Source organism: Melanotaenia boesemani, chromosome 22, assembly GCF_017639745.1.
Source record: "Melanotaenia boesemani isolate fMelBoe1 chromosome 22, fMelBoe1.pri, whole genome shotgun sequence".
Classification (NCBI taxonomy): Eukaryota; Metazoa; Chordata; class Actinopteri; order Atheriniformes; family Melanotaeniidae; genus Melanotaenia; species Melanotaenia boesemani.
In genome coordinates this window covers 22,618,022-22,641,580 of record NC_055703.1, presented here as the reverse complement: position 1 = coordinate 22,641,580, position 23,559 = coordinate 22,618,022, and the positions used below count along the sequence as shown (strand labels likewise).

Below are 23,559 nucleotides of genomic sequence, written 5' to 3'. Positions count from 1 at the left end.
ATGAATGAAACAAAGATTTTTTTCTCTAACTGTTGAAACTGATCAAAGTTGTTTAGGAAGAATAGAATTGTTACTGCATGGATATTTTAGTCTCTGTAATTGTTCCTTTGGTCCACACTGACTATACGAATCTGTCATTAAAGAAATATCAAATATAAGCCTTGTTTCATACCCAAATGTACCCAAAACTGGGCTTCTGGGCCAAATATATTTATATCTATCTGTAATATATCTGTAAGTGTGACTCCTGAAGCTTCAAATTTCCGCCAAAATAAACAATGTTTGTTTTAATCTGTATAACTGATTATGTATTAGTTAGCCTGTTACTTTTGTCTCTGACTAACTTGAAAGCTTCGGTTCATATTTAAAATACAAAAGAGGAATGTATCAGCTTCGCTAAGCTTTCTTTAGAGATACAATTTTACGTCTAAGAGTTTAAATGTGTGTATTGTGTGTTAAATTTGCAATGAAACTAATTCTAATATGAAATAAAAACTGATGTTAGACTGATGTTAGAAAACTCACAGAACAAAGCTAAACTTACTTGTCTCTTAACCATTAATCATTCATGAAAATAAAGACAAATTTATGCTGGTCTGTGTTACTTTCTGTAACGTGTTAGTGTTACGTATATATTTATTTTACTTTATAGGAAGTGTAAGCAAAATTATTTTGTATTTGTGTTTAGTTTCTGCATAATTTACAGCCAGAATCTATATGTAGCTCTCTCTCTCTCTCTCTCTCTCTCTCTCTCTCTCTCTCTCTCTCTCTCTCTCTCTCTCTCTCTCTCTCTCTCTATCTCTCTCTCTCTCTCTATATATATATATATATATGTATGTATATGTATGTGTGCGTGTGTGTGTGTATTCATTTATTTTCTATACCGCTTAATCCAATTCAGGGTAAATGAAAGCCAGAGCAACTAGCAGATGAGAGGCTGGGCAGGTCACCAGTCAATCACAGGGGGAACACACAGAGAAAAAGTACTGGGTAAGAAAGGGATCAGTAAATACAATTAAATCTGAGTGAGAGGCCTTTAAATGTAGCTCAGAAAACAAAAGCCTGAGACCATGACAGTGAAGTACTCCTTGCATTTTAATTCCTGACCAACTGTTATTTAGTTATTATGAAAATTTTCAGGCCAAACATTTCTCTAAACTGACTGAATGACATTTTCAGGTCATATAATAAAAATACTATACTACTGTATATATATGTACTGTATTGTAATTTAATGTAAGTGAAAGATGAGGTGGTAGGTGAAGTGTTACTCACCGTCACTTCCTGCTGATCATATTATCTACCATGTTCCCATGTCAGCATTTGGCCCCTAGTGGTTAACATGAGAACTCACAGCTTGTCAAAGTGAAAGTAAAAGTTTCATTCACTCTAAGAGGAGCCTTCAGTCTGTTTTCTGTTTGCAAAGATGTACGCCACTTTTTTCAGACGATTTTGTAAGTAATCATGTTTAAATACTTTGAGTTTTCAGTGTGAGGTTGTGAGACTCTGACATGTATCAAAGTTCTGCAGGTTTTACACCTCTAAGGTGTTTTCATCTTTGTTTCCTGAGCCAGTGAAAGCTCGTGGACACGAGCCGTAACAAAGCAGTTTTGAGAGAGTGATTGCTATGGTATGTCATTTTGATTTAAGATGTTGACTAAAGTTTTGTCTGTGTGTTTATCTTTCTGCAGAAACATGGAGAAAAAACAAGGAGCTGGTGAGAAGCTGCTTTTATAAACTGACATGTTGTTTTTAAAGACTGAAATAATGAAATGTTTGAATATTAAAGGGTGTGAATAATATTTAGTAATTACAGCAGATATCATGTAAAGCTCTTCATTGTAGTCTACAGACAGTAGAAGAAGTTAATTTAAGATGGTGGCTGGAAGTCTGGAAGTTTCCACAGTTAGATGGTGAGAATTAGAAAATAAGCAGAAGTTGAGCATTTCAGGTTAAATAGTGATGTTGTGTGCAGGAGAGTTAGAGCTGTGTGTGTGTTTATAAGGCTTCTACACATGTGTTATAGCTTCTAATCATACAGGAACAATGATGATTGATCCTTTTGATAGTTAATAATGAACTTTACTCTTCAACAGTAACTATCACTTAATTATGACGTCCCATCTTGTTTGAATTCATGCTTGTGTTGTTCTTACTCTCAAATGTACGTCGCTTTGGATAAAAGCGTCTGCTAAATGACTGTAGAATAGAATAGAATAGAACAGTAAACACGAGAGAAAATGTCTTGATTTGTTTTATTGATGTTAGAATCATTTGTTGTTGCAAGAAGTCAACTTATGCTGAAACCTAGAAGCAGTCAGAGAGCTCAGACCTCTGCCAAGATATTATCTTTTTTTTCTTCCGGTGATCATGGGCATTATTTTTGAGTTTAGAAGCTCTAATATCAAAATAATCCTTTAAACATTTGTATATCCATGCTTTGATCTGGATCACCCCAGAAATGTAATCACTTGTTCATTCTTCTATTTCTGACATTTCCTGAAAATTTAATCTGAATCTGTCCATAACAGTTTGAGTTTTGTTGCTAACAAACAAACCAAAGCTGCTGAATACAGGAACTCAGCCTTGGTGGAGGTAAACATGTATGAAATTAAGAGGAAATGTTTTCTTTTATTGTTGCTTCAATTCTTTGCAGAATAAATTTTAACATTAGACTAAGAAATACAAGTTAAGAATCTCATGACATTAAACATTTCCACAGGTGGCTGGTTGTGTCTTTATAATGTAATTAAACCATTTAGATGAATCAAGATGACAATGGTTTGTGTAATGGATGCTTGTGTTGATTTGAATGAACACATATTTATAAAAGTGTTTAATATTGTTTGTATCTCCATTAAATTTACACATCCAGCTTTAAAGGCTGAGCCAAGATTTAAAAGAAGGAATTATTTTATCGTCCTATAATTAAATAGATTTTATGGTCAAATTACAACTACAACACTGTTTTGTGTTGTTTTAAAGTGTGAAGAGACCAGACGACTCATTGCTCTTTTTCCCCTCTTTGTTTCAGGGAAGAAGATTCCTGACCAGCAGATAGATGGTAATGTGTTGTAGGACACGACTACTGGAACAATTATTGTTGTTACAACAGCCTAAAATCGTCTTTAATAGTGACATAATGGTTAGATAAGAGTCTTTAGTCCTGACATAGACCTGATGAAATAAAATCAAATATGATTTTATCACAACCCAGTTTTACTGGAAGGACAAAATATATCCAGTTTAACAAAGTTTAACAACACAAAGTCATTATAATTTATTTTACTGTGTAAAAAGATGTTTCTTAAAGTGGAGGTCTGACCGTTTCAGGGACTCCTGAAGAAGAGGCCAGTTCTTCTACTGTTGAGGTGGAAAAGCAGCAAAATAATTTGTCTACTGAGTAAGTTCATACAGTTCGTACATTTCATATCATTCAGTGTTTAAGTCTTTTAAGTTTTCAGTGTGAGGTTGTGAGACTCTGACATGTATCAGAGTTCTGCAGGTTTTACACCTCAGTGTAAGATGTCGACTAAAGTTTTGTCTGTGTGTTTATCTTTCTGCAGAAACACGGACCAAGAACAAGGAGCTGGTGAGAAGCTGCTTTTATAAACTGACATGTTGTTTTTAAAGACTGAAATAATGAATGTTTGAATATTAAAGGGTGTGAATAATATTTAGTAATTACAGCAGATATCATGTAAAGCTCTTCATTGTAGTCTACAGACAGTAGAAGAAGTTAATTTAAGATGGTGGCTGGAAGTCTGGAAGTTTCCACAGTTAGATGGTGAGAATTAGAAAATAAGCAGAAGTTGAGCATTTCAGGTTAAATAGTGATGTTGTGTGCAGGAGAGTTAGAGCTGTGTGTGTGTTTATAAGGCTTCTACACATGTGTTATAGCTTCTAATCATACAGGAACAATGATGATTGATCCTTTGATAGTTAATAATGAACTTTACTCTTCAACAGTAACTATCACTTAATTATGACGTCCCATCTTGTTTGAATTCATGCTTGTGTTGTTCTTACTCTCAAATGTACGTCGCTTTGGATAAAAGCGTCTGCTAAATGACTAGAATAGAATAGAATAGAATAGAATAGAACAGTAAACACAAGAGAGAAAATGTCTTGATTTGTTTTATTGATGTTAGAATCATTTGTTGTTGCAAGAAGTCAACTTATGCTGAAACCTAGAAGCAGTCAGAGAGCTCAGACCTCTGCCAAGATATTATCTTTTTTTTCTTCCGGTGATCATGGGCATTATTTTTGAGTTAAAAGCTCTAATGGCAAAAGAATCCTTTAAACATTCGTATATCCATGCGGTGATCTGGATCCCCCCAAACTCTTGTTACTTGTTTCTTCTTCTATTTCTGACATTTCCGGAAAATTTAATCTGAATCTGTCCATAACAGTTTGAGTTTTGTTGCTAACAAACAAACCAAAGCTGCTGAATACAGGAACTCAGCCTTGGTGGAGGTAAACATGTATGAAATGAAGAGGAAATGTTTTCTTTCATTGTTGCGTCAATTCTTTGCAGAATAAATTTTAACATTAGACTAAGAAATATAAGTTAAGAATCTCATGACATTAAACATTTCCACAGGTGGCTAGTTGTGTCTTTATAATGTAATTAAACCATTTAGATGAATCAAGATGACAATGGTTTGTGTAATTGATGCTTGTGTTGATTTGAATGAACACATATTTATAAAAGTGTTTAATATTGTTTGTATCTCCATTAAATTTACACATCCAGCTTTAAAGGCTGAGCCAAGATTTAAAAGAAGGAATTATTTTATCGTCCTATAATTAAATAGATTTTATGGTCAAATTACAACTACAACACTGTTTTGTGTTGTTTTAAAGTGTGAAGAGACCAGACGACTCATTGCTCTTTTTCCCCTCTTTGTTTCAGGGAAGAAGATTCCTGACCAGCAGATAGATGGTAATGTGTTGTAGGACACGACTACTGGAACAATTATTGTTGTTACAACAGCCTAAAGTCGTCTTTAATAGTGACATAATGGTTAGATAAGAGTCTTTAGTCCTGACATAGACCTGATGAAATAAAATCAAATATGATTTTATCACAACCCAGTTTTACTGGAAGGACAAAATATATCCAGTTTAACAAAGTTTAACAACACAAAGTCATTATAATTTATTTTATTGTGTAAAAAGATGTTTCTTAAAGTGGAGGTCTGACCGTTTCAGGGACTCCTGAAGAAGAGGCCAGTTCTTCTACTGTTGAGGTGGAAAAGCAGCAAAATAATTTGTCTACTGAGTAAGTTCATACAGTTCGTACATTTCATAGTCATTCAGTGTTTAAGTCTTTTAAGTTTTCAGTGTGAGGTTGTGAGACTCTGACATGTATCAGAGTTCTGCAGGTTTTACACCTCAGTGTAAGATGTCGACTAAAGTTTTGTCTGTGTGTTTATCTTTCTGCAGAAACATGAAGGAAGACACAAGGAGCTGGTGAGAAGCTGCTTTTATAAACTGACATGTTGTTTTTAAAGACTGAAATAATGAAATGTTTGAATATTAAAGGGTGTGAATAATATTTAGTAATTACAGCAGATATCATGTAAAGCTCTTCATTGTAGTCTACAGACAGTAGAAGAAGTTAATTTAAGATGGTGGCTGGAAGTCTGGAAGTTTCCACAGTTAGATGGTGAGAATTAGAAAATAAGCAGAAGTTGAGCATTTCAGGTTAAATAGTGATGTTGTGTGCAGGAGAGTTAGAGCTGTGTGTGTGTTTATAAGGCTTCTACACATGTGTTATAGCTTCTAATCATACAGGAACAATGATGATTGATCCTTTGATAGTTAATAATGAACTTTACTCTTCAACAGTAACTATCACTTAATTATGACGTCCCATCTTGTTTGAATTCATGCTTGTGTTGTTCTTACTCTCAAATGTACGTCGCTTTGGATAAAAGCGTCTGCTAAATGACTAGAATAGAATAGAATAGAACAGTAAACACAAGAGAGAAAATGTCTTGATTTGTTTTCTTGATGTTAGAATCATTTGTTGTTGCAAGAAGTCAACTTATGCTGAAACCTAGAAGCAGTCAGAGAGCTCAGACCTCTGCCAAGATATTATCTTTTTTTTCTTCCGGTGATCATGGGCATTATTTTTGAGTTAAAAGCTCTAATGGCAAAAGAATCCTTTAAACATTCGTATATCCATGCGGTGATCTGGATCCCCCCAAACTCTTGTTACTTGTTTCTTCTTCTATTTCTGACATTTCCGGAAAATTTAATCTGAATCTGTCCATAACAGTTTGAGTTTTGTTGCTAACAAACAAACCAAAGCTGCTGAATACAGGAACTCAGCCTTGGTGGAGGTAAACATGTATGAAATGAAGAGGAAATGTTTTCTTTCATTGTTGCTTCAATTCTTTGCAGAATAAATTTTAACATTAGACTAAGAAATACAAGTTAAGAATCTCATGACATTAAACATTTCCACAGGTGGCTAGTTGTGTCTTTATAATGTAATTAAACCATTTAGATGAATCAAGATGACAATGGTTTGTGTAATGGATGCTTGTGTTGATTTGAATGAACACATATTTATAAAAGTGTTTAATATTGTTTGTATCTCCATTAAATTTACACATCCAGCTTTAAAGGCTGAGCCAAGATTTAAAAGAAGGAATTATTTTATCGTCCTATAATTAAATAGATTTTATGGTCAAATTACAACTACAACACTGTTTTGTGTTGTTTTAAAGTGTGAAGAGACCAGACGACTCATTGCTCTTTTTCCCCTCTTTGTTTCAGGGAAGAAGATTCCTGAACAGCAGATAGATGGTAATGTGTTGTAGGACACGACTACTGGAACAATTATTGTTGTTACAACAGCCTAAAATCGTCTTTAATAGTGACATAATGGTTAGATAAGAGTCTTTAGTCCTGACATAGACCTGATGAAATAAAATCAAATATGATTTTATCACAACCCAGTTTTACTGGAAGGACAAAATATATCCAGTTTAACAAAGTTTAACAACACAAAGTCATTATAATTTATTTTATTGTGTAAAAAGATGTTTCTTAAAGTGGAGGTCTGACCGTTTCAGGGACTCCTGAAGAAGAGGCCAGTTCTTCTACTGTTGAGGTGGAAAAGCAGCAAAATAATTTGTCTACTGAGTAAGTTCATACAGTTCGTACATTTCATATCATTCAGTGTTTAAGTCTTTTAAGTTTTCAGTGTGAGGTTGTGAGACTCTGACATGTATCAGAGTTCTGCAGGTTTTACACCTCAGTGTAAGATGTCGACTAAAGTTTTGTCTGTGTGTTTATCCTTCAGCAGAAACATGAAGGAAGAACAAGGAGCTGGTGAGAAGCTGCTTTTATAAACTGACATGTTGTTTTTAAAGACTGAAATAATGAAATGTTTGAATATTAAAGGGTGTGAATAATATTTAGTAATTACAGCAGATATCATGTAAAGCTCTTCATTGTAGTCTACAGACAGTAGAAGAAGTTAATTTAAGATGGTGGCTGGAAGTCTGGAAGTTTCCACAGTTAGATGGTGAGAATTAGAAAATAAGCAGAAGTTGAGCATTTCAGGTTAAATAGTGATGTTGTGTGCAGGAGAGTTAGAGCTGTGTGTGTGTTTATAAGGCTTCTACACATGTGTTATAGCTTCTAATCATACAGGAACAATGATGATTGATCCTTTTGATAGTTAATAATGAACTTTACTCTTCAACAGTAACTATCACTTAATTATGACGTCCCATCTTGTTTGAATTCATGCTTGTGTTGTTCTTACTCTCAAATGTACGTCGCTTTGGATAAAAGCGTCTGCTAAATGACTAGAATAGAATAGAATAGAATAGAACAGTAAACACAAGAGAGAAAATGTCTTGATTTGTTTTCTTGATGTTAGAATCATTTGTTGTTGCAAGAAGTCAACTTATGCTGAAACCTAGAAGCAGTCAGAGAGCTCAGACCTCTGCCAAGATATTATCTTTTTTTTCTTCCGGTGATCATGGGCATTATTTTTGAGTTAAAAGCTCTAATGGCAAAAGAATCCTTTAAACATTCGTATATCCATGCGGTGATCTGGATCCCCCCAAACTCTTGTTACTTGTTTCTTCTTCTATTTCTGACATTTCCTGAAAATTTAATCTGAATCTGTCCATAACAGTTTGAGTTTTGTTGCTAACAAACAAACCAAAGCTGCTGAATACAGGAACTCAGCCTTGGTGGAGGTAAACATGTATGAAATGAAGAGGAAATGTTTTCTTTCATTGTTGCTTCAATTCTTTGCAGAATAAATTTTAACATTAGACTAAGAAATATAAGTTAAGAATCTCATGACATTAAACATTTCCACAGGTGGCTAGTTGTGTCTTTATAATGTAATTAAACCATTTAGATGAATCAAGATGACAAGTGGTTTGTGTAATGGATGCTTGTGTTGATTTGAATGAACACATATTTATAAAAGTGTTTAATATTGTTTGTATCTCCATTAAATTTACACATCCAGCTTTAAAGGCTGAGCCAAGATTTAAAAGAAGGAATTATTTTATCGTCCTATAATTAAATAGATTTTATGGTCAAATTACAACTACAACACTGTTTTGTGTTGTTTTAAAGTGTGAAGAGACCAGACGACTCATTGCTCTTTTTCCCCTCTTTGTTTCAGGGAAGAAGATTCCTGACCAGCAGATAGATGGTAATGTGTTGTAGGACACGACTACTGGAACAATTATTGTTGTTACAACAGCCTAAAATCGTCTTTATTAGTGACATAATGGTTAGATAAGAGTCTTTAGTCCTGACATGGACCTGATGAAATAAAATCAAATATGATTTTATCACAACCCAGTTTTACTGGAAGGACAAAATATATCCAGTTTAACAAAGTTTAACAACACAAAGTCATTATAATTTATTTTATTGTGTAAAAAGATGTTTCTTAAAGTGGAGGTCTGACCGTTTCAGGGACTCCTGAAGAAGAGGCCAGTTCTTCTACTGTTGAGGTGGAAAAGCAGCAAAATAATTTGTCTACTGAGTAAGTTCATACAGTTCGTACATTTCATGTCATTCAGTGTTTAAGTCTTTTAAGTTTTCAGTGTGAGGTTGTGAGACTCTGACATGTATCAGAGTTCTGCAGGTTTTACACCTCAGTGTAAGATGTCGACTAAAGTTTTGTCTGTGTGTTTATCCTTCAGCAGAAACATGAAGGAAGAACAAGGAGCTGGTGAGAAGCTGCTTTTATAAACTGACATGTTGTTTTTAAAGACTGAAATAATGAAATGTTTGAATATTAAAGGGTGTGAATAATATTTAGTAATTACAGCAGATATCATGTAAAGCTCTTCATTGTAGTCTACAGACAGTAGAAGAAGTTAATTTAAGATGGTGGCTGGAAGTCTGGAAGTTTCCACAGTTAGATGGTGAGAATTAGAAAATAAGCAGAAGTTGAGCATTTCAGGTTAAATAGTGATGTTGTGTGCAGGAGAGTTAGAGCTGTGTGTGTGTTTATAAGGCTTCTACACATGTGTTATAGCTTCTAATCATACAGGAACAATGATGATTGATCCTTTTGATAGTTAATAATGAACTTTACTCTTCAACAGTAACTATCACTTAATTATGACGTCCCATCTTGTTTGAATTCATGCTTGTGTTGTTCTTACTCTCAAATGTACGTCGCTTTGGATAAAAGCGTCTGCTAAATGACTAGAATTGAATAGAATAGAACAGTAAACACAAGAGAGAAAATGTCTTGATTTGTTTTCTTGATGTTAGAATCATTTGTTGTTGCAAGAAGTCAACTTATGCTGAAACCTAGAAGCAGTCAGAGAGCTCAGACCTCTGCCAAGATATTATCTTTTTTACCAATGATTGTGGGCAAAATTTTTGAGTTAGAAGCTCTAATGGCAAAATAATCCTTTAAACATTCGTATATCCATGCGGTGATCTGGATCCCCCCAAACTCTTGTTACTTGTTTCTTCTTCTATTTCTGACATTTCCGGAAAATTTAATCTGAATCTGTCCATAACAGTTTGAGTTTTGTTGCTAACAAACAAACCAAAGCTGCTGAATACAGGAACTCAGCCTTGGTGGAGGTAAACATGTATGAAATGAAGAGGAAATGTTTTCTTTCATTGTTGCGTCAATTCTTTGCAGAATAAATTTTAACATTAGACTAAGAAATATAAGTTAAGAATCTCATGACATTAAACATTTCCACAGGTGGCTAGTTGTGTCTTTATAATGTAATTAAACCATTTAGATGAATCAAGATGACAGTGGTTTGTGTAATGGATGCTTGTGTTGATTTGAATGAACACATATTTATAAAAGTGTTTAATATTGTTTGTATCTCCATTAAATTTACACATCCAGCTTTAAAGGCTGAGCCAAGATTTAAAAGAAGGAATTATTTTATCGTCCTATAATTAAATAGATTTTATGGTCAAATTACAACTACAACACTGTTTTGTGTTGTTTTAAAGTGTGAAGAGACCAGACGACTCATTGCTCTTTTTCCCCTCTTTGTTTCAGGGAAGAAGATTCCTGACCAGCAGATAGATGGTAATGTGTTGTAGGACACGACTACTGGAACAATTATTGTTGTTACAACAGCCTAAAATCGTCTTTATTAGTGACATAATGGTTAGATAAGAGTCTTTAGTCCTGACATGGACCTGATGAAATAAAATCAAATATGATTTTATCACAACCCAGTTTTACTGGAAGGACAAAATATATCCAGTTTAACAAAGTTTAACAACACAAAGTCATTATAATTTATTTTATTGTGTAAAAAGATGTTTCTTAAAGTGGAGGTCTGACCGTTTCAGGGACTCCTGAAGAAGAGGCCAGTTCTTCTACTGTTGAGGTGGAAAAGCAGCAAAATAATTTGTCTACTGAGTAAGTTCATACAGTTCGTACATTTCATGTCATTCAGTGTTTAAGTCTTTTAAGTTTTCAGTGTGAGGTTGTGAGACTCTGACATGTATCAGAGTTCTGCAGGTTTTACACCTCAGTGTAAGATGTCGACTAAAGTTTTGTCTGTGTGTTTATCTTTCTGCAGAAACATGAAGGAAGAACAAGGAGCTGGTGAGAAGCTGCTTTTATAAACTGACATGTTGTTTTTAAAGACTGAAATAATGAAATGTTTGAATATTAAAGGGTGTGAATAATATTTAGTAATTACAGCAGATATCATGTAAAGCTCTTCATTGTAGTCTACAGACAGTAGAAGAAGTTAATTTAAGATGGTGGCTGGAAGTCTGGAAGTTTCCACAGTTAGATGGTGAGAATTAGAAAATAAGCAGAAGTTGAGCATTTCAGGTTAAATAGTGATGTTGTGTGCAGGAGAGTTAGAGCTGTGTGTGTGTTTATAAGGCTTCTACACATGTGTTATAGCTTCTAATCATACAGGAACAATGATGATTGATCCTTTGATAGTTAATAATGAACTTTACTCTTCAACAGTAACTATCACTTAATTATGACGTCCCATCTTGTTTGAATTCATGCTTGTGTTGTTCTTACTCTCAAATGTACGTCGCTTTGGATAAAAGCGTCTGCTAAATGACTAGAATAGAATAGAATAGAACAGTAAACACAAGAGAGAAAATGTCTTGATTTGTTTTATTGATGTTAGAATCATTTGTTGTTGCAAGAAGTCAACTTATGCTGAAACCTAGAAGCAGTCAGAGAGCTCAGACCTCTGCCAAGATATTATCTTTTTTTTCTTCCGGTGATCATGGGCATTATTTTTGAGTTAAAAGCTCTAATGGCAAAAGAATCCTTTAAACATTCGTATATCCATGCGGTGATCTGGATCCCCCCAAACTCTTGTTACTTGTTTCTTCTTCTATTTCTGACATTTCCGGAAAATTTAATCTGAATCTGTCCATAACAGTTTGAGTTTTGTTGCTAACAAACAAACCAAAGCTGCTGAATACAGGAACTCAGCCTTGGTGGAGGTAAACATGTATGAAATGAAGAGGAAATGTTTTCTTTCATTGTTGCTTCAATTCTTTGCAGAATAAATTTTAACATTAGACTAAGAAATATAAGTTAAGAATCTCATGACATTAAACATTTCCACAGGTGGCTAGTTGTGTCTTTATAATGTAATTAAACCATTTAGATGAATCAAGATGACAATGGTTTGTGTAATGGATGCTTGTGTTGATTTGAATGAACACATATTTATAAAAGTGTTTAATATTGTTTGTATCTCCATTAAATTTACACATCCAGCTTTAAAGGCTGAGCCAAGATTTAAAAGAAGGAATTATTTATCGTCCTATAATTAAATAGATTTTATGGTCAAATTACAACTACAACACTGTTTTGTGTTGTTTTAAAGTGTGAAGAGACCAGACGACTCATTGCTCTTTTTCCCCTCTTTGTTTCAGGGAAGAAGATTCCTGACCAGCAGATAGATGGTAATGTGTTGTAGGACACGACTACTGGAACAATTATTGTTGTTACAACAGCCTAAAATCGTCTTTATTAGTGACATAATGGTTAGATAAGAGTCTTTAGTCCTGACATAGACCTGATGAAATAAAATCAAATATGATTTTATCACAACCCAGTTTTACTGGAAGGACAAAATATATCCAGTTTAACAAAGTTTAACAACACAAAGTCATTATAATTTATTTTATTGTGTAAAAAGATGTTTCTTAAAGTGGAGGTCTGACCGTTTCAGGGACTCCTGAAGAAGAGGCCAGTTCTTCTACTGTTGAGGTGGAAAAGCAGCAAAATAATTTGTCTACTGAGTAAGTTCATACAGTTCGTACATTTCATATCATTCAGTGTTTAAGTCTTTTAAGTTTTCAGTGTGAGGTTGTGAGACTCTGACATGTATCAGAGTTCTGCAGGTTTTACACCTCAGTGTAAGATGTCGACTAAAGTTTTGTCTGTGTGTTTATCTTTCTGCAGAAACATGGAGAAACAACAAGGAGCTGGTGAGAAGCTGCTTTTATAAACTGACATGTTGTTTTTAAAGACTGAAATAATGAAATGTTTGAATATTAAAGGGTGTGAATAATATTTAGTAATTACAGCAGATATCATGTAAAGCTCTTCATTGTAGTCTACAGACAGTAGAAGAAGTTAATTTAAGATGGTGGCTGGAAGTCTGGAAGTTTCCACAGTTAGATGGTGAGAATTAGAAAATAAGCAGAAGTTGAGCATTTCAGGTTAAATAGTGATGTTGTGTGCAGGAGAGTTAGAGCTGTGTGTGTGTTTATAAGGCTTCTACACATGTGTTATAGCTTCTAATCATACAGGAACAATGATGATTGATCCTTTTGATAGTTAATAATGAACTTTACTCTTCAACAGTAAACACAAGAGAGAAAATGTCATGATTTGTTTTCTTGATGTTAGAATCATTTGTTGTTGCAAGAAGTCAACTTATGCTGAAACCTAGAAGCAGTCAGAGAGCTCAGACCTCTGCCAAGATATTATCTTTTTTTTTCTTCCGGTGATCATGGGCATTATTTTTGAGTTAAAAGCTCGAATGGCAAAAGAATCCTTTAAACATTCGTATATCCATGCGGTGATCTGGATCCCCCCAAACTCTTGTTACTTGTTTCTTCTTCTATTTCTGACATTTCCGGAAAATTTAATCTGAATCTGTCCATAACAGTTTGAGTTTTGTTGCTAACAAACAAACCAAAGCTGCTGAATACAGGAACTCAGCCTTGGTGGAGGTAAACATGTATGAAATGAAGAGGAAATGTTTTCTTTTATTGTTGCGTCAATTCTTTGCAGAATAAATTTTAACATTAGACTAAGAAATATAAGTTAAGAATCTCATGACATTAAACATTTCCACAGGTGGCTGGTTGTGTCTTTATAATGTAATTAAACCATTTAGATGAATCAAGATGACAATGGTTTGTGTAATGGATGCTTGTGTTGATTTGAATGAACACATATTTATAAAAGTGTTTAATATTGTTTGTATCTCCATTAAATTTACACATCCAGCTTTAAAGGCTGAGCCAAGATTTAAAAGAAGGAATTATTTTATCGTCCTATAATTAAATAGATTTTATGGTCAAATTACAACTACAACACTGTTTTGTGTTGTTTTAAAGTGTGAAGAGACCAGACGACTCATTGCTCTTTTTCCCCTCTTTGTTTCAGGGAAGAAGATTCCTGAACAGCAGATAGATGGTAATGTGTTGTAGGACACGACTACTGGAACAATTATTGTTGTTACAACAGCCTAAAGTCGTCTTTAATAGTGACATAATGGTTAGATAAGAGTCTTTAGTCCTGACATGGACCTGATGAAATAAAATCAAATATGATTTTATCACAACCCAGTTTTACTGGAAGGACAAAATATATCCAGTTTAACAAAGTTTAACAACACAAAATCATTATAATTTATTTTATTGTGTAAAAAGATGTTTCTTAAAGTGGAGGTCTGACCGTTTCAGGGACTCCTGAAGAAGAGGCCAGTTCTTCTACTGTTGAGGTGGAAAAGCAGCAAAATAATTTGTCTACTGAGTAAGTTCATACAGTTCGTACATTTCATGTCATTCAGTGTTTAAGTCTTTTAAGTTTTCAGTGTGAGGTTGTGAGACTCTGACATGTATCAGAGTTCTGCAGGTTTTACACCTCAGTGTAAGATGTCGACTAAAGTTTTGTCTGTGTGTTTATCTTTCTGCAGAAACATGAAGGAAGAACAAGGAGCTGGTGAGAAGCGGCTTTTATAAACTGACATGTTGTTTTTAAAGACTGAAATAATGAAATGTTTGAATATTAAAGGGTGTGAATAATATTTAGTAATTACAGCTGATATCATGTAAAGCTCTTCATTGTAGTCTACAGACAGTAGAAGAAGTTAATTTAAGATGGTGGCTGGAAGTCTGGAAGTTTCCACAGTTAGATGGTGAGAATTAGAAAATAAGCAGAAGTTGAGCATTTCAGGTTAAATAGTGATGTTGTGTGCAGGAGAGTTAGAGCTGTGTGTGTGTTTATAAGGCTTCTACACATGTGTTATAGCTTCTAATCATACAGGAACAATGATGATTGATCCTTTGATAGTTAATAATGAACTTTACTCTTCAACAGTAAACACAAGAGAGAAAATGTCTTGATTTGTTTTATTGATGTTAGAATCATTTGTTGTTGCAAGAAGTCAACTTATGCTGAAACCTAGAAGCAGTCAGAGAGCTCAGACCTCTGCCAAGATATTATCTTTTTTTGCCAATGATTGCATTGTTTTTGAGTTAGAAGCTCTAAAATAATCCTTTAAACATTCGCATATCCATGCTTTGATCTGGATCACCCCAAAAATGTAATGACTTGTTCTTTCTTCTATTTCTGACATTTCCTGAAAATTTAATCTGAATCTGTCCATAACAATTTGAGTTTTGTTGCTAACAAACAAACCAAAGCTGCTGAATACAGGAACTCAGCCTTGGTGGAGGTAAACATGTATGAAATGAAGAGGAAATGTTTTCTTTCATTGTTGCGTCAATTCTTTGCAGAATAAATTTTAACATTAGACTAAGAAATATAAGTTAAGAATCTCATGACATTAAACATTTACACAGGTGGCTAGTTGTGTTTTTATAATGTAATTAAACTATTTAGATGAATCAAGATGACAATGGTTTGTGTAATGGATGCTTGTGTTGATTTGAATGAACACATATTTATAAAAGTGTTTAATATTGTTTGTATCTCCATTAAATTTACACATCCAGCTTTAAAACTGAGTCAAGATTTAAAAGAAGGAATTATTTATCGTCCTATAATTAAATAGATTTCATGGTCAAATTACAAATACAACACTGTTTTGTGTTGTTTTAAAGTGTGAAGAGACCAGATGACTCATTTTGCTCTTTTTCCCCTCTTTGTTTCAGGGACGGAGGATCATAAACAGCAGATAGATGGTAATGTGTTGTAGGACACGACTACTGGAACAATTATTGTTGTTACAACAGCCTAAAATCGTCTTTAATAGTGACATAATGGTTAGATAAGAATCTTTAGTCCTGACATAGACCTGATGTAAGAAAATTAAAGATGATCTTATCACAACAACACAACAAGGACAAAATATATCCAGTTTAACAAAGTTTAACAACACAAAGTCATTATAATTTATTTTATTGTGTAAATAGATGTTTCTTAAAGTGGATGTCTGACTGTTTCAGGGACTCCTGAAGAAGAGGCCAGTTCTTCTACTGTTGAGATTGATACGCAGCAAAATGATGCATCTACTGAGTAAGTTCATACAGTTTGTACATTTCATATCATTCAGTGTTTAAGTCTTTTAAGTTTTCAGTGTGAGGTTGTGAGACTCTGACATGTATCAGAGTTCTGCAGGTTTTACACCTCAGTGTAAGATGTCGACTAAAGTTTTGTCTGTGTGTTTATCTTTCAGCAGAAACATGGAGGAAGAACCAGGAGCTGGTGAGAAGCTGCTTTTATAAACTGACATGTTGTTTTTAAAGACTGAAATAATGAATGTTTGAATATTGCAGGGTGTGAATAATATTTAGTAATTACAGCAGATATCATGTAAAGCTCTTCATTGTAGTCTACAGACAGTAGAAGAAGTTAATTTAAGATGGTGGCTGGAAGTCTGGAAGTTTCCACAGTTAGATGGTGAGAATTAGAAAATAAGCAGAAGTTGAGCATTTCAGGTTAAATAGTGATGTTGTATGCAGGAGAGTTAGAGCTGTGTGGGTGTTTATAAGGCTTCTACACATGCTCTTGCTCTTTTTCCCCTCTTTGTTTTAGAGGAGAAGAATCCTGACCAGCAGATAGATGGTAATGTGTTGTAGGACACGACTACTGGAACAATTATTGTTGTTACAACAGCCTAAAGTCGTCTTTAATAGTGACATAATGGTTAGATAAGAATCTTTAGTCCTGACATAGACCTGATGTAAGAAAATTAAAGATGATCTTATCACAACAACACAACAAGGATAAAATATATCCAGTATAGGAAATCTTAAGAACACAAAGTCCTTATAATCTATTTTACTGTGTAAACAGAAGCATCTTATACTGGAAGTCCGACAGTTTCAGTCACTCCTGGAGAAGAAGACAGTCCTACTGTGAAGACAGATACACAGAAAATTGCTAAAATAAAAAGAGCAGGTGAGAAGTTTTTTATATAACCATATGCTGCTTTGTCCAAACTGAAGTCATTAAATGTTTGAATTGTAGTAGTATTGTAATTATAGTAAAAATCTATTCTAGAATAAATACAACTCTTCCATCCATTTTTTATACCGCTTAGTCCAATTCAGGGTCGCGGGGAATCTGGAGCCTATCCAAGCAATTAGCAGATATAATGCAGGGTACATCCTGGACAGGTTGCCAGTCTATCACCAGGCCAACACAAAGAGACAACAAACCGTTCACACTCACACTTTTAGGGAGAGCTGAGAGCAGAGATGTCCGGCTTCGGTCATCGAGGGCTGCAATCCTGCAGGTTTTATACAGAATGACTCCTTAATCTAACAGACCTGATTCAATGTACACTGTACAAGTCAGAATAAAACCAACATCAACAAAACCCAAAAAGTAAAAATATTTTAATAATAAATAATAAAATAAAAGCCAAGGAGAAAAGATTTTTAGTGCTATAGGGACTGTGCAGCTCTGACCTGGTAAGGCAGGCTTTTCCACCGAGCCCAGACATTTCATGTCTGAAAAGGAGCAGGTAGAAGTATAAACTTAGAATACCCTACCTCATTTCTACAATATACCAACACTCCAACTTTATTTCACAACTCAAATTTCATACTTCACAATAAAAAACGTACACAATCCAATCCCTCCCTCCTCCTAAGAAAACATGACTAAATTAAACAAAATACTGCAATATTTCTGGCTTCAAACACTGTCACACCATTGTCACCGCCCTTCTTTAAACTAGTGTGTTATGACCTCGGTAATCTAGGGTGTAGGTCGATAACAAACCGGGCCGGAGTCAAATCAAACAGTACCAAAGATTTATTGTACAAAACAATTATCAAAACATAAACACAAATACTGCCTCCGGCTATAACCAAATATAACAAAAGGTGTCCACGGTAGGTGCTTTAACAATTATATCTACAACAAAAAAGGGTCCACCAGACAATTAACGTACCGGGACTATCAAACAAATCAATAAAGAAACAAAACAATTGCTGAACAAACACAAATTCCTCCTCCTGTTGAGGGAAAAACCAAACCAAAACAGTTAGCCAAAATCGCTCTAATAATGTAACTCAAACACAAACGTCTTTTCTTCAAACCAAACTTAAATCACTGTCACAGAAAGCTCTCACAAGTCCACTATGTCACAAAGAGTTCCCAAACCGGCAAGACTGTGCTCAATGCTCACAGCTGGCCACGACCGAAGCTGGAATGAACCATTTATGGGCGAGGCCTCCCAGCCGAACGGTCCCTCGGGCGAGTCCGGAATGCCGGTCGACCAATCCCGGTGGAGGAGGGCGGAGCCGAGGCGGCAGCTCCTGCAGGCGACTGACGAGGCACAGCTGTTCCCAATAATACGGCCTCAGGCTGGCAGGCTGGGGGCCGTAACATAGTGTTCTTCAAGTTTCAAGCTTACATTTATTTAATATTTGCATTTTGTACCTTCTCTTAAACTGGTTTATATTTTTTTCTTTCCTTTAATTGATCTGTTAAGCTGTTCCATAATTTTACCCCTGACAGAAACATCAATATAAAAAATTAACTAGTTAGAAACATCTGGAAATAAAAATCTGCTCTGAAACTGAGGTGAGGAAAGTCCATTCGTCCACACCAGGAACCGCCTCTCCAAGGACCACAGATAGCATGACCAAAGGAAACTGATGAGAACAGGGCAGGCAGGGGCCCCACACGACAGCCAGGGCTGCTGTGTTATCCCACCAACTACCCTACCCGGGTGATCTCCACAGCAACGACCTGCAGACTGAGTAGGCATCGTCCCTGATTCAGAGGATCCCATGAGGAAAACACTGACATTAAAAAGTAAAAACAAATTAAAAAAAAATCCTAAAAAATATAAGAATGATAAAAAAATTAACAAAATAATAAGTACATAATAAATATGTACATTAATTATAAGTAAAATACAGATGAAATGACAAATACACTGATAAAAATGGACTAAATAAAACACACACATACATATATAAATAAATAAATAAAAAAACATAAATAAATAAAAAATAAAATGGATGAAATGAGGCATGTGGAACAGGCTCCAGACTGTTGCACATTAACCAGGAGGAAAAATCTTTGTTTAAAAATCACATCAAAAAGGACTCACTTCAAATTACAAAGTTTTCATTTTATTTGCAGAAACTGTTGTTATACAGCTCAACAAGAAGTTAAATTATCATTTTGATTTGTCTTTAGGTGGTGGGGAGTCGTGGAGAAAGTTCTTTGTGGTCCTGAGTGGAAAAACAAATGGAGCTCATGAATCCATTGTTAAACAGCTGAAACGTTATGGACACAGAGACGTGGACTCTCCTGATCACTGCGACTACCTTCTGCTCTTCTGTCCTGTTGCTTCACATGTTCGATCAGACATTGAAAATGGTCTCAGCAGAATTCCTGGTAAGATTATTTTTTGTCCCATTTTCTACTGGTCAGTCACCACCAACACAGATCCCACCACCTTATTAGACTGTAACACCATTACAGTGAAGTTTTCCAAGCCTGAAATAAAAAGTCTGACAACTTCATGAACTTAATAAATAAATGTCAAGAATCTGAATGTACATATAGAACTGGCTGGAATCGGCTATATGTAACTGGCTTTATAGAAAGTTTAAATTTTACTTGTAAAACAGAAAAATAAAACTATAAAGGAACTGAACAGAAAAGAGGTCACATGTAACTTCTCTATTCTGTAACTTTAAATGTAATTAAAGTGTTTTATCTTGTTTTTGACCAAGTTGTCTGTTTACTTTCAGCTAATAAACCAGTAATCCTGGTGGTGATGCATCACACCTTCGATCCCAACCACATCGTAGCTGAAAGTAGGAGACAAGTGATGAACGAGAACGTCCGTCTCACAGTGGATTATCTGTTTTATAAAGATAATCTCCTCAAATGTAAACTCAATGACAACTCATGGACTGACATCCAGAAATTTCTTCAACTTCCCCTTAAAAAGGTAACTAGATTTCATCTCTACCACATTTACACACAGTCATTATGGAGTTGACTGATAATGTGAGTTGAAATGATAAATGTTAAAACTCACCTGGTTTGCCTGTATTTATTTATTTCTTTATTTTCTAGTGGTTTTCCTCTCTAAAGCCACCGGAATGTAAGTGTGCCATCAGTCATAAATGTGAGATTTAAGGTGACCTGTTTTTAACATGTCATAACTTATATACTTACATACATATATATCAGTTTGTGTAATAATATAATTTAGACCTGGATGTGAAATTATTTAAAAACAAACCTAAAAGTCAAACTTAAACTTAAAAGTCAGCTTATCACAAAATATTCTTATAGAAGAGGAAATATCTTCTTTCAGTGTTGTAGCCGTTCTTTGTGGATTAAAAGTTCACTTTTGACTCAGAAATATAAGCTAAGAAATCACATAATGTAGAACATTAATACAGGCGGCAACTTGTGTTTATATTCTTTAAATCAAACAACAATTTAGAAAAATTAAATCTGTTGTGTGATGGTTGCTTGTGTTGCTTTGCATGGACGCTGATTCGAAAAATGTGTTTAATTTTGTTTCTGTGTCCATTAAAGTCACCCATAAAATATGAAAACTTAAAAAGTGGAACCAAAATTTTATAGAAGCAATTCTTTCTTCTTATTGTCATTAAAAATTACAACTTTAACACTGTTAAATTGTAAAGAAAAACGGACAGCTTATTGCTCTTCTTTTCTTTTCATTTAAGGGAACTGGAATCCTTTCGGACGATTTCAAGGTACTGTAGAACAGAACTATTGGAACAATTATTGTTGTCACAAGTCTGAAGAAGCATTTAATAATGACCTAAACCTTCATCAGAAAATCAAACATGATCTTTTCTCAACCCATTTTTAATGAAAGGACAAAATATATCTACTATAACTTCATGTTTACTCTGCAATAGCTTAACAACACAATGTTGTTATATTTATGTAAAAAGATTGTTTTCAATGTGGACGTCAGGCAGCTTTAATAACTTTGAGAAGAGGTTTCAGTAGTTCTACAGTTGAGCAACCATATTGAAATGATTTGAATTTTCAGTGTGAGGCTGTCAGACTTTAACAAACTTAGTCTTGTTTCAGTGGGTGAATTAGGACTGTATTCTTCTTATTGTTTATTAATTGTGCCCATCAAAGGTTGAGTTTGAGTTATTTATTGCAGTTGAACAAAGAGATGACCGTCTGTAGGCTTATTGGCAGGGTCTGTGTGAGCATGTGTGTGTAGGTGTGTGGTTTCTGAAACAGAAACATAACATGACAACAAATTAGCTGTACACATCCATTGGTTTGGTGTACACTTCACAACCAACGTCATAATTACAACAACATATTCAGCATGAAAAAGAACTGAGGCCGCACAGCAGCATGATGAGGAAATAAAATGATAAACTAAAATGTAAGCTAACACATGTAAATCGCTCTGTTTGAGCCTGCTGAGCCAGACTCTGGCATACTGCAGCAACAGCTCAATCAGCTATCCGGCTGAATGAAACATAAATACTCACTGTTGCATGAACTCACACGGTCACATATAGGAAAGAACCAAACAGAAACGGCCACTCTTCATCAATAACTAATAGCAAGATGGTGTCTTGCTGCTACACTCTGTACATTCACTTTTGTCCTCTGCCACGGGGATGGAGAGCTCAGTGAAGCTCTGCCTGTCTAAATAACAAGCAATCTATTAATCCGCCAATAACAGACACCTTTGTTACAAGTGTACTGCTGGTTTTACACCTCTAAGGTATTTCATCTGTGTTTCCTGAGCCATTGAAAGCTTGTAGAGATGACAGTGACAAAGCAGTTTTGTGTATGATTGTGTTAAGTTTTATGTCACTTTGATTGAAGGTGTCGACTAAAGTTTCGTCTGTGTATTTATCTTTCTGCAGCAACATGAACCAAGAACATGGAGCCGGTGAGAAGCTGCTTTTATCAACTGACATGACAGATATCATGTAAAGCTCTTTATTCTAGTCTACAGACAGTAGACAACTTAATTTCTTGAACCCTGAACCCTTTTTTTGAAAAACTGTACTGTATTGCAGTTAAAACTTGCTTCAGGTCTTTATTGTGTTTTCTGGTCTATTTTTCAGACCTGTAGTAAAAGTCCCATTTAACATGAGCTCATTTTGTGCTTAGCATCTGTCATGCTATGTATTGTTCACTGTAAATAAAATGTTGGCTTGTGTGATTTGAGGGTCCTTTACTCTTCATTTTGTTCAAATTTAAGGAAAGCGTCTCAACATTTCTGGAATTTGGGTAATATGTTATTATATATATGATTTTCATTATATTTACTTTACCTTTCAAGATCCTCAACCATAGTTTTTTTTAGTAATTTTTGCTTAGTTTCAGCTTTCAGCTTTGACTGGAGTCATGCAAAACTCACCTTAAATGGTGAGATGCTCAGACAGATTTAAAAAGGAGTACGGGAACTGGACTGTAGAAGACTGGATTAAAGTCATGTTGTTTGAGTTTAATTTTCAGCTTTGCCCAACCCCTAGTCGTTTTATGGTTAGAGTCTCACACTAACTGTTAAATGAAGAGGAGGATCAATGATGATCAGGGGTGCTTCAGCAAGGCTGGAATCAGATGTGTCTGTATGAAGGATGCATTGATAAAGCCACATACAAGATTATCCTAGAAAATAATTTACTTCCTTAAGCTATGATTGTGCTCCCCAACTCAGAGATTACAGCAGGACAATCCTCCAGGCCACACAGCCAGGGGAACCAAGGTCTGGATGGAGGCCAACCAGGGGCCAGCCATCCAGATCTGAACCCTGCTGCAATCCTCTGGAATGACATCATAAGGAAGATGGATGGTCACAAACCATAAAGCAAAGCTGAGCTGTTTGATTTGTGTATGTGCAGTGTGTATATGTGTACATGTACACACATTGTATATATAAAATAAAAGACGTCTCAATTGCACTTGATTTCATTGACCACTAGATGTCCTACTCCAGCATTGTGAAACTGTTTCCTTAGATCATGCGTCATTTTTTTTTAGTCAAATGTCAAAGCTTCAACAGAGCCTCAATCAACCATCACCACAGACAGGCTCAGAAATCCAGGGACAGAAACGTGTCACACACAACAGGCTGCATACACACCGGGATTAAACTCTGACAAGGGATCAGTAAACAGAGCTGAATCTGAGATGCCTTCAAGTGCGGCTCGGAAAAAGCAAAAGCCTGAGACCATGAACGTGTACTCCTTGCTCTTTAATCCCTTACCAACTGTCATTTAGTTATCATAAAATTTTTCAGGCCAGACATTTCTCTTAACTGTATTTATAAACATCTGTAATCATTCCTTATATCTGCATAGCTTCTTGTGGATAATCTGAAAACT

At 34.9% G+C, this 23,559-nt stretch overlaps 1 protein-coding gene across 1 annotated transcript; it reads left to right on the top strand.

Annotated features, from left to right (window-relative positions):
* The first annotated feature begins 912 nt into the window (after positions 1-912).
* On the top strand, positions 913-22,394 carry LOC121633258 (myb-like protein X). The gene is made up of 30 exons (XM_041975123.1): positions 913-990; positions 1,692-1,717; positions 3,035-3,064; positions 3,334-3,403; positions 3,567-3,592; positions 4,916-4,945; positions 5,215-5,284; positions 7,319-7,347; positions 8,669-8,698; positions 8,968-9,037; positions 9,198-9,226; positions 10,538-10,567; positions 10,837-10,906; positions 11,067-11,095; positions 12,409-12,438; positions 12,708-12,777; positions 12,941-12,966; positions 14,156-14,185; positions 14,455-14,524; positions 14,685-14,713; positions 15,889-15,918; positions 16,183-16,252; positions 16,413-16,441; positions 16,772-16,801; positions 17,033-17,137; positions 19,397-19,597; positions 19,951-20,159; positions 20,288-20,315; positions 20,911-20,940; positions 22,093-22,394. The coding sequence occupies exons 2-30, from the start codon at positions 1,696-1,698 to the stop codon at positions 22,098-22,100; spliced, it is 1,530 nt and encodes a 509-aa protein (XP_041831057.1). The 5' UTR covers positions 913-990; positions 1,692-1,695; the 3' UTR covers positions 22,101-22,394.
* Positions 22,395-23,559: the final 1,165 nt, after the last annotated feature.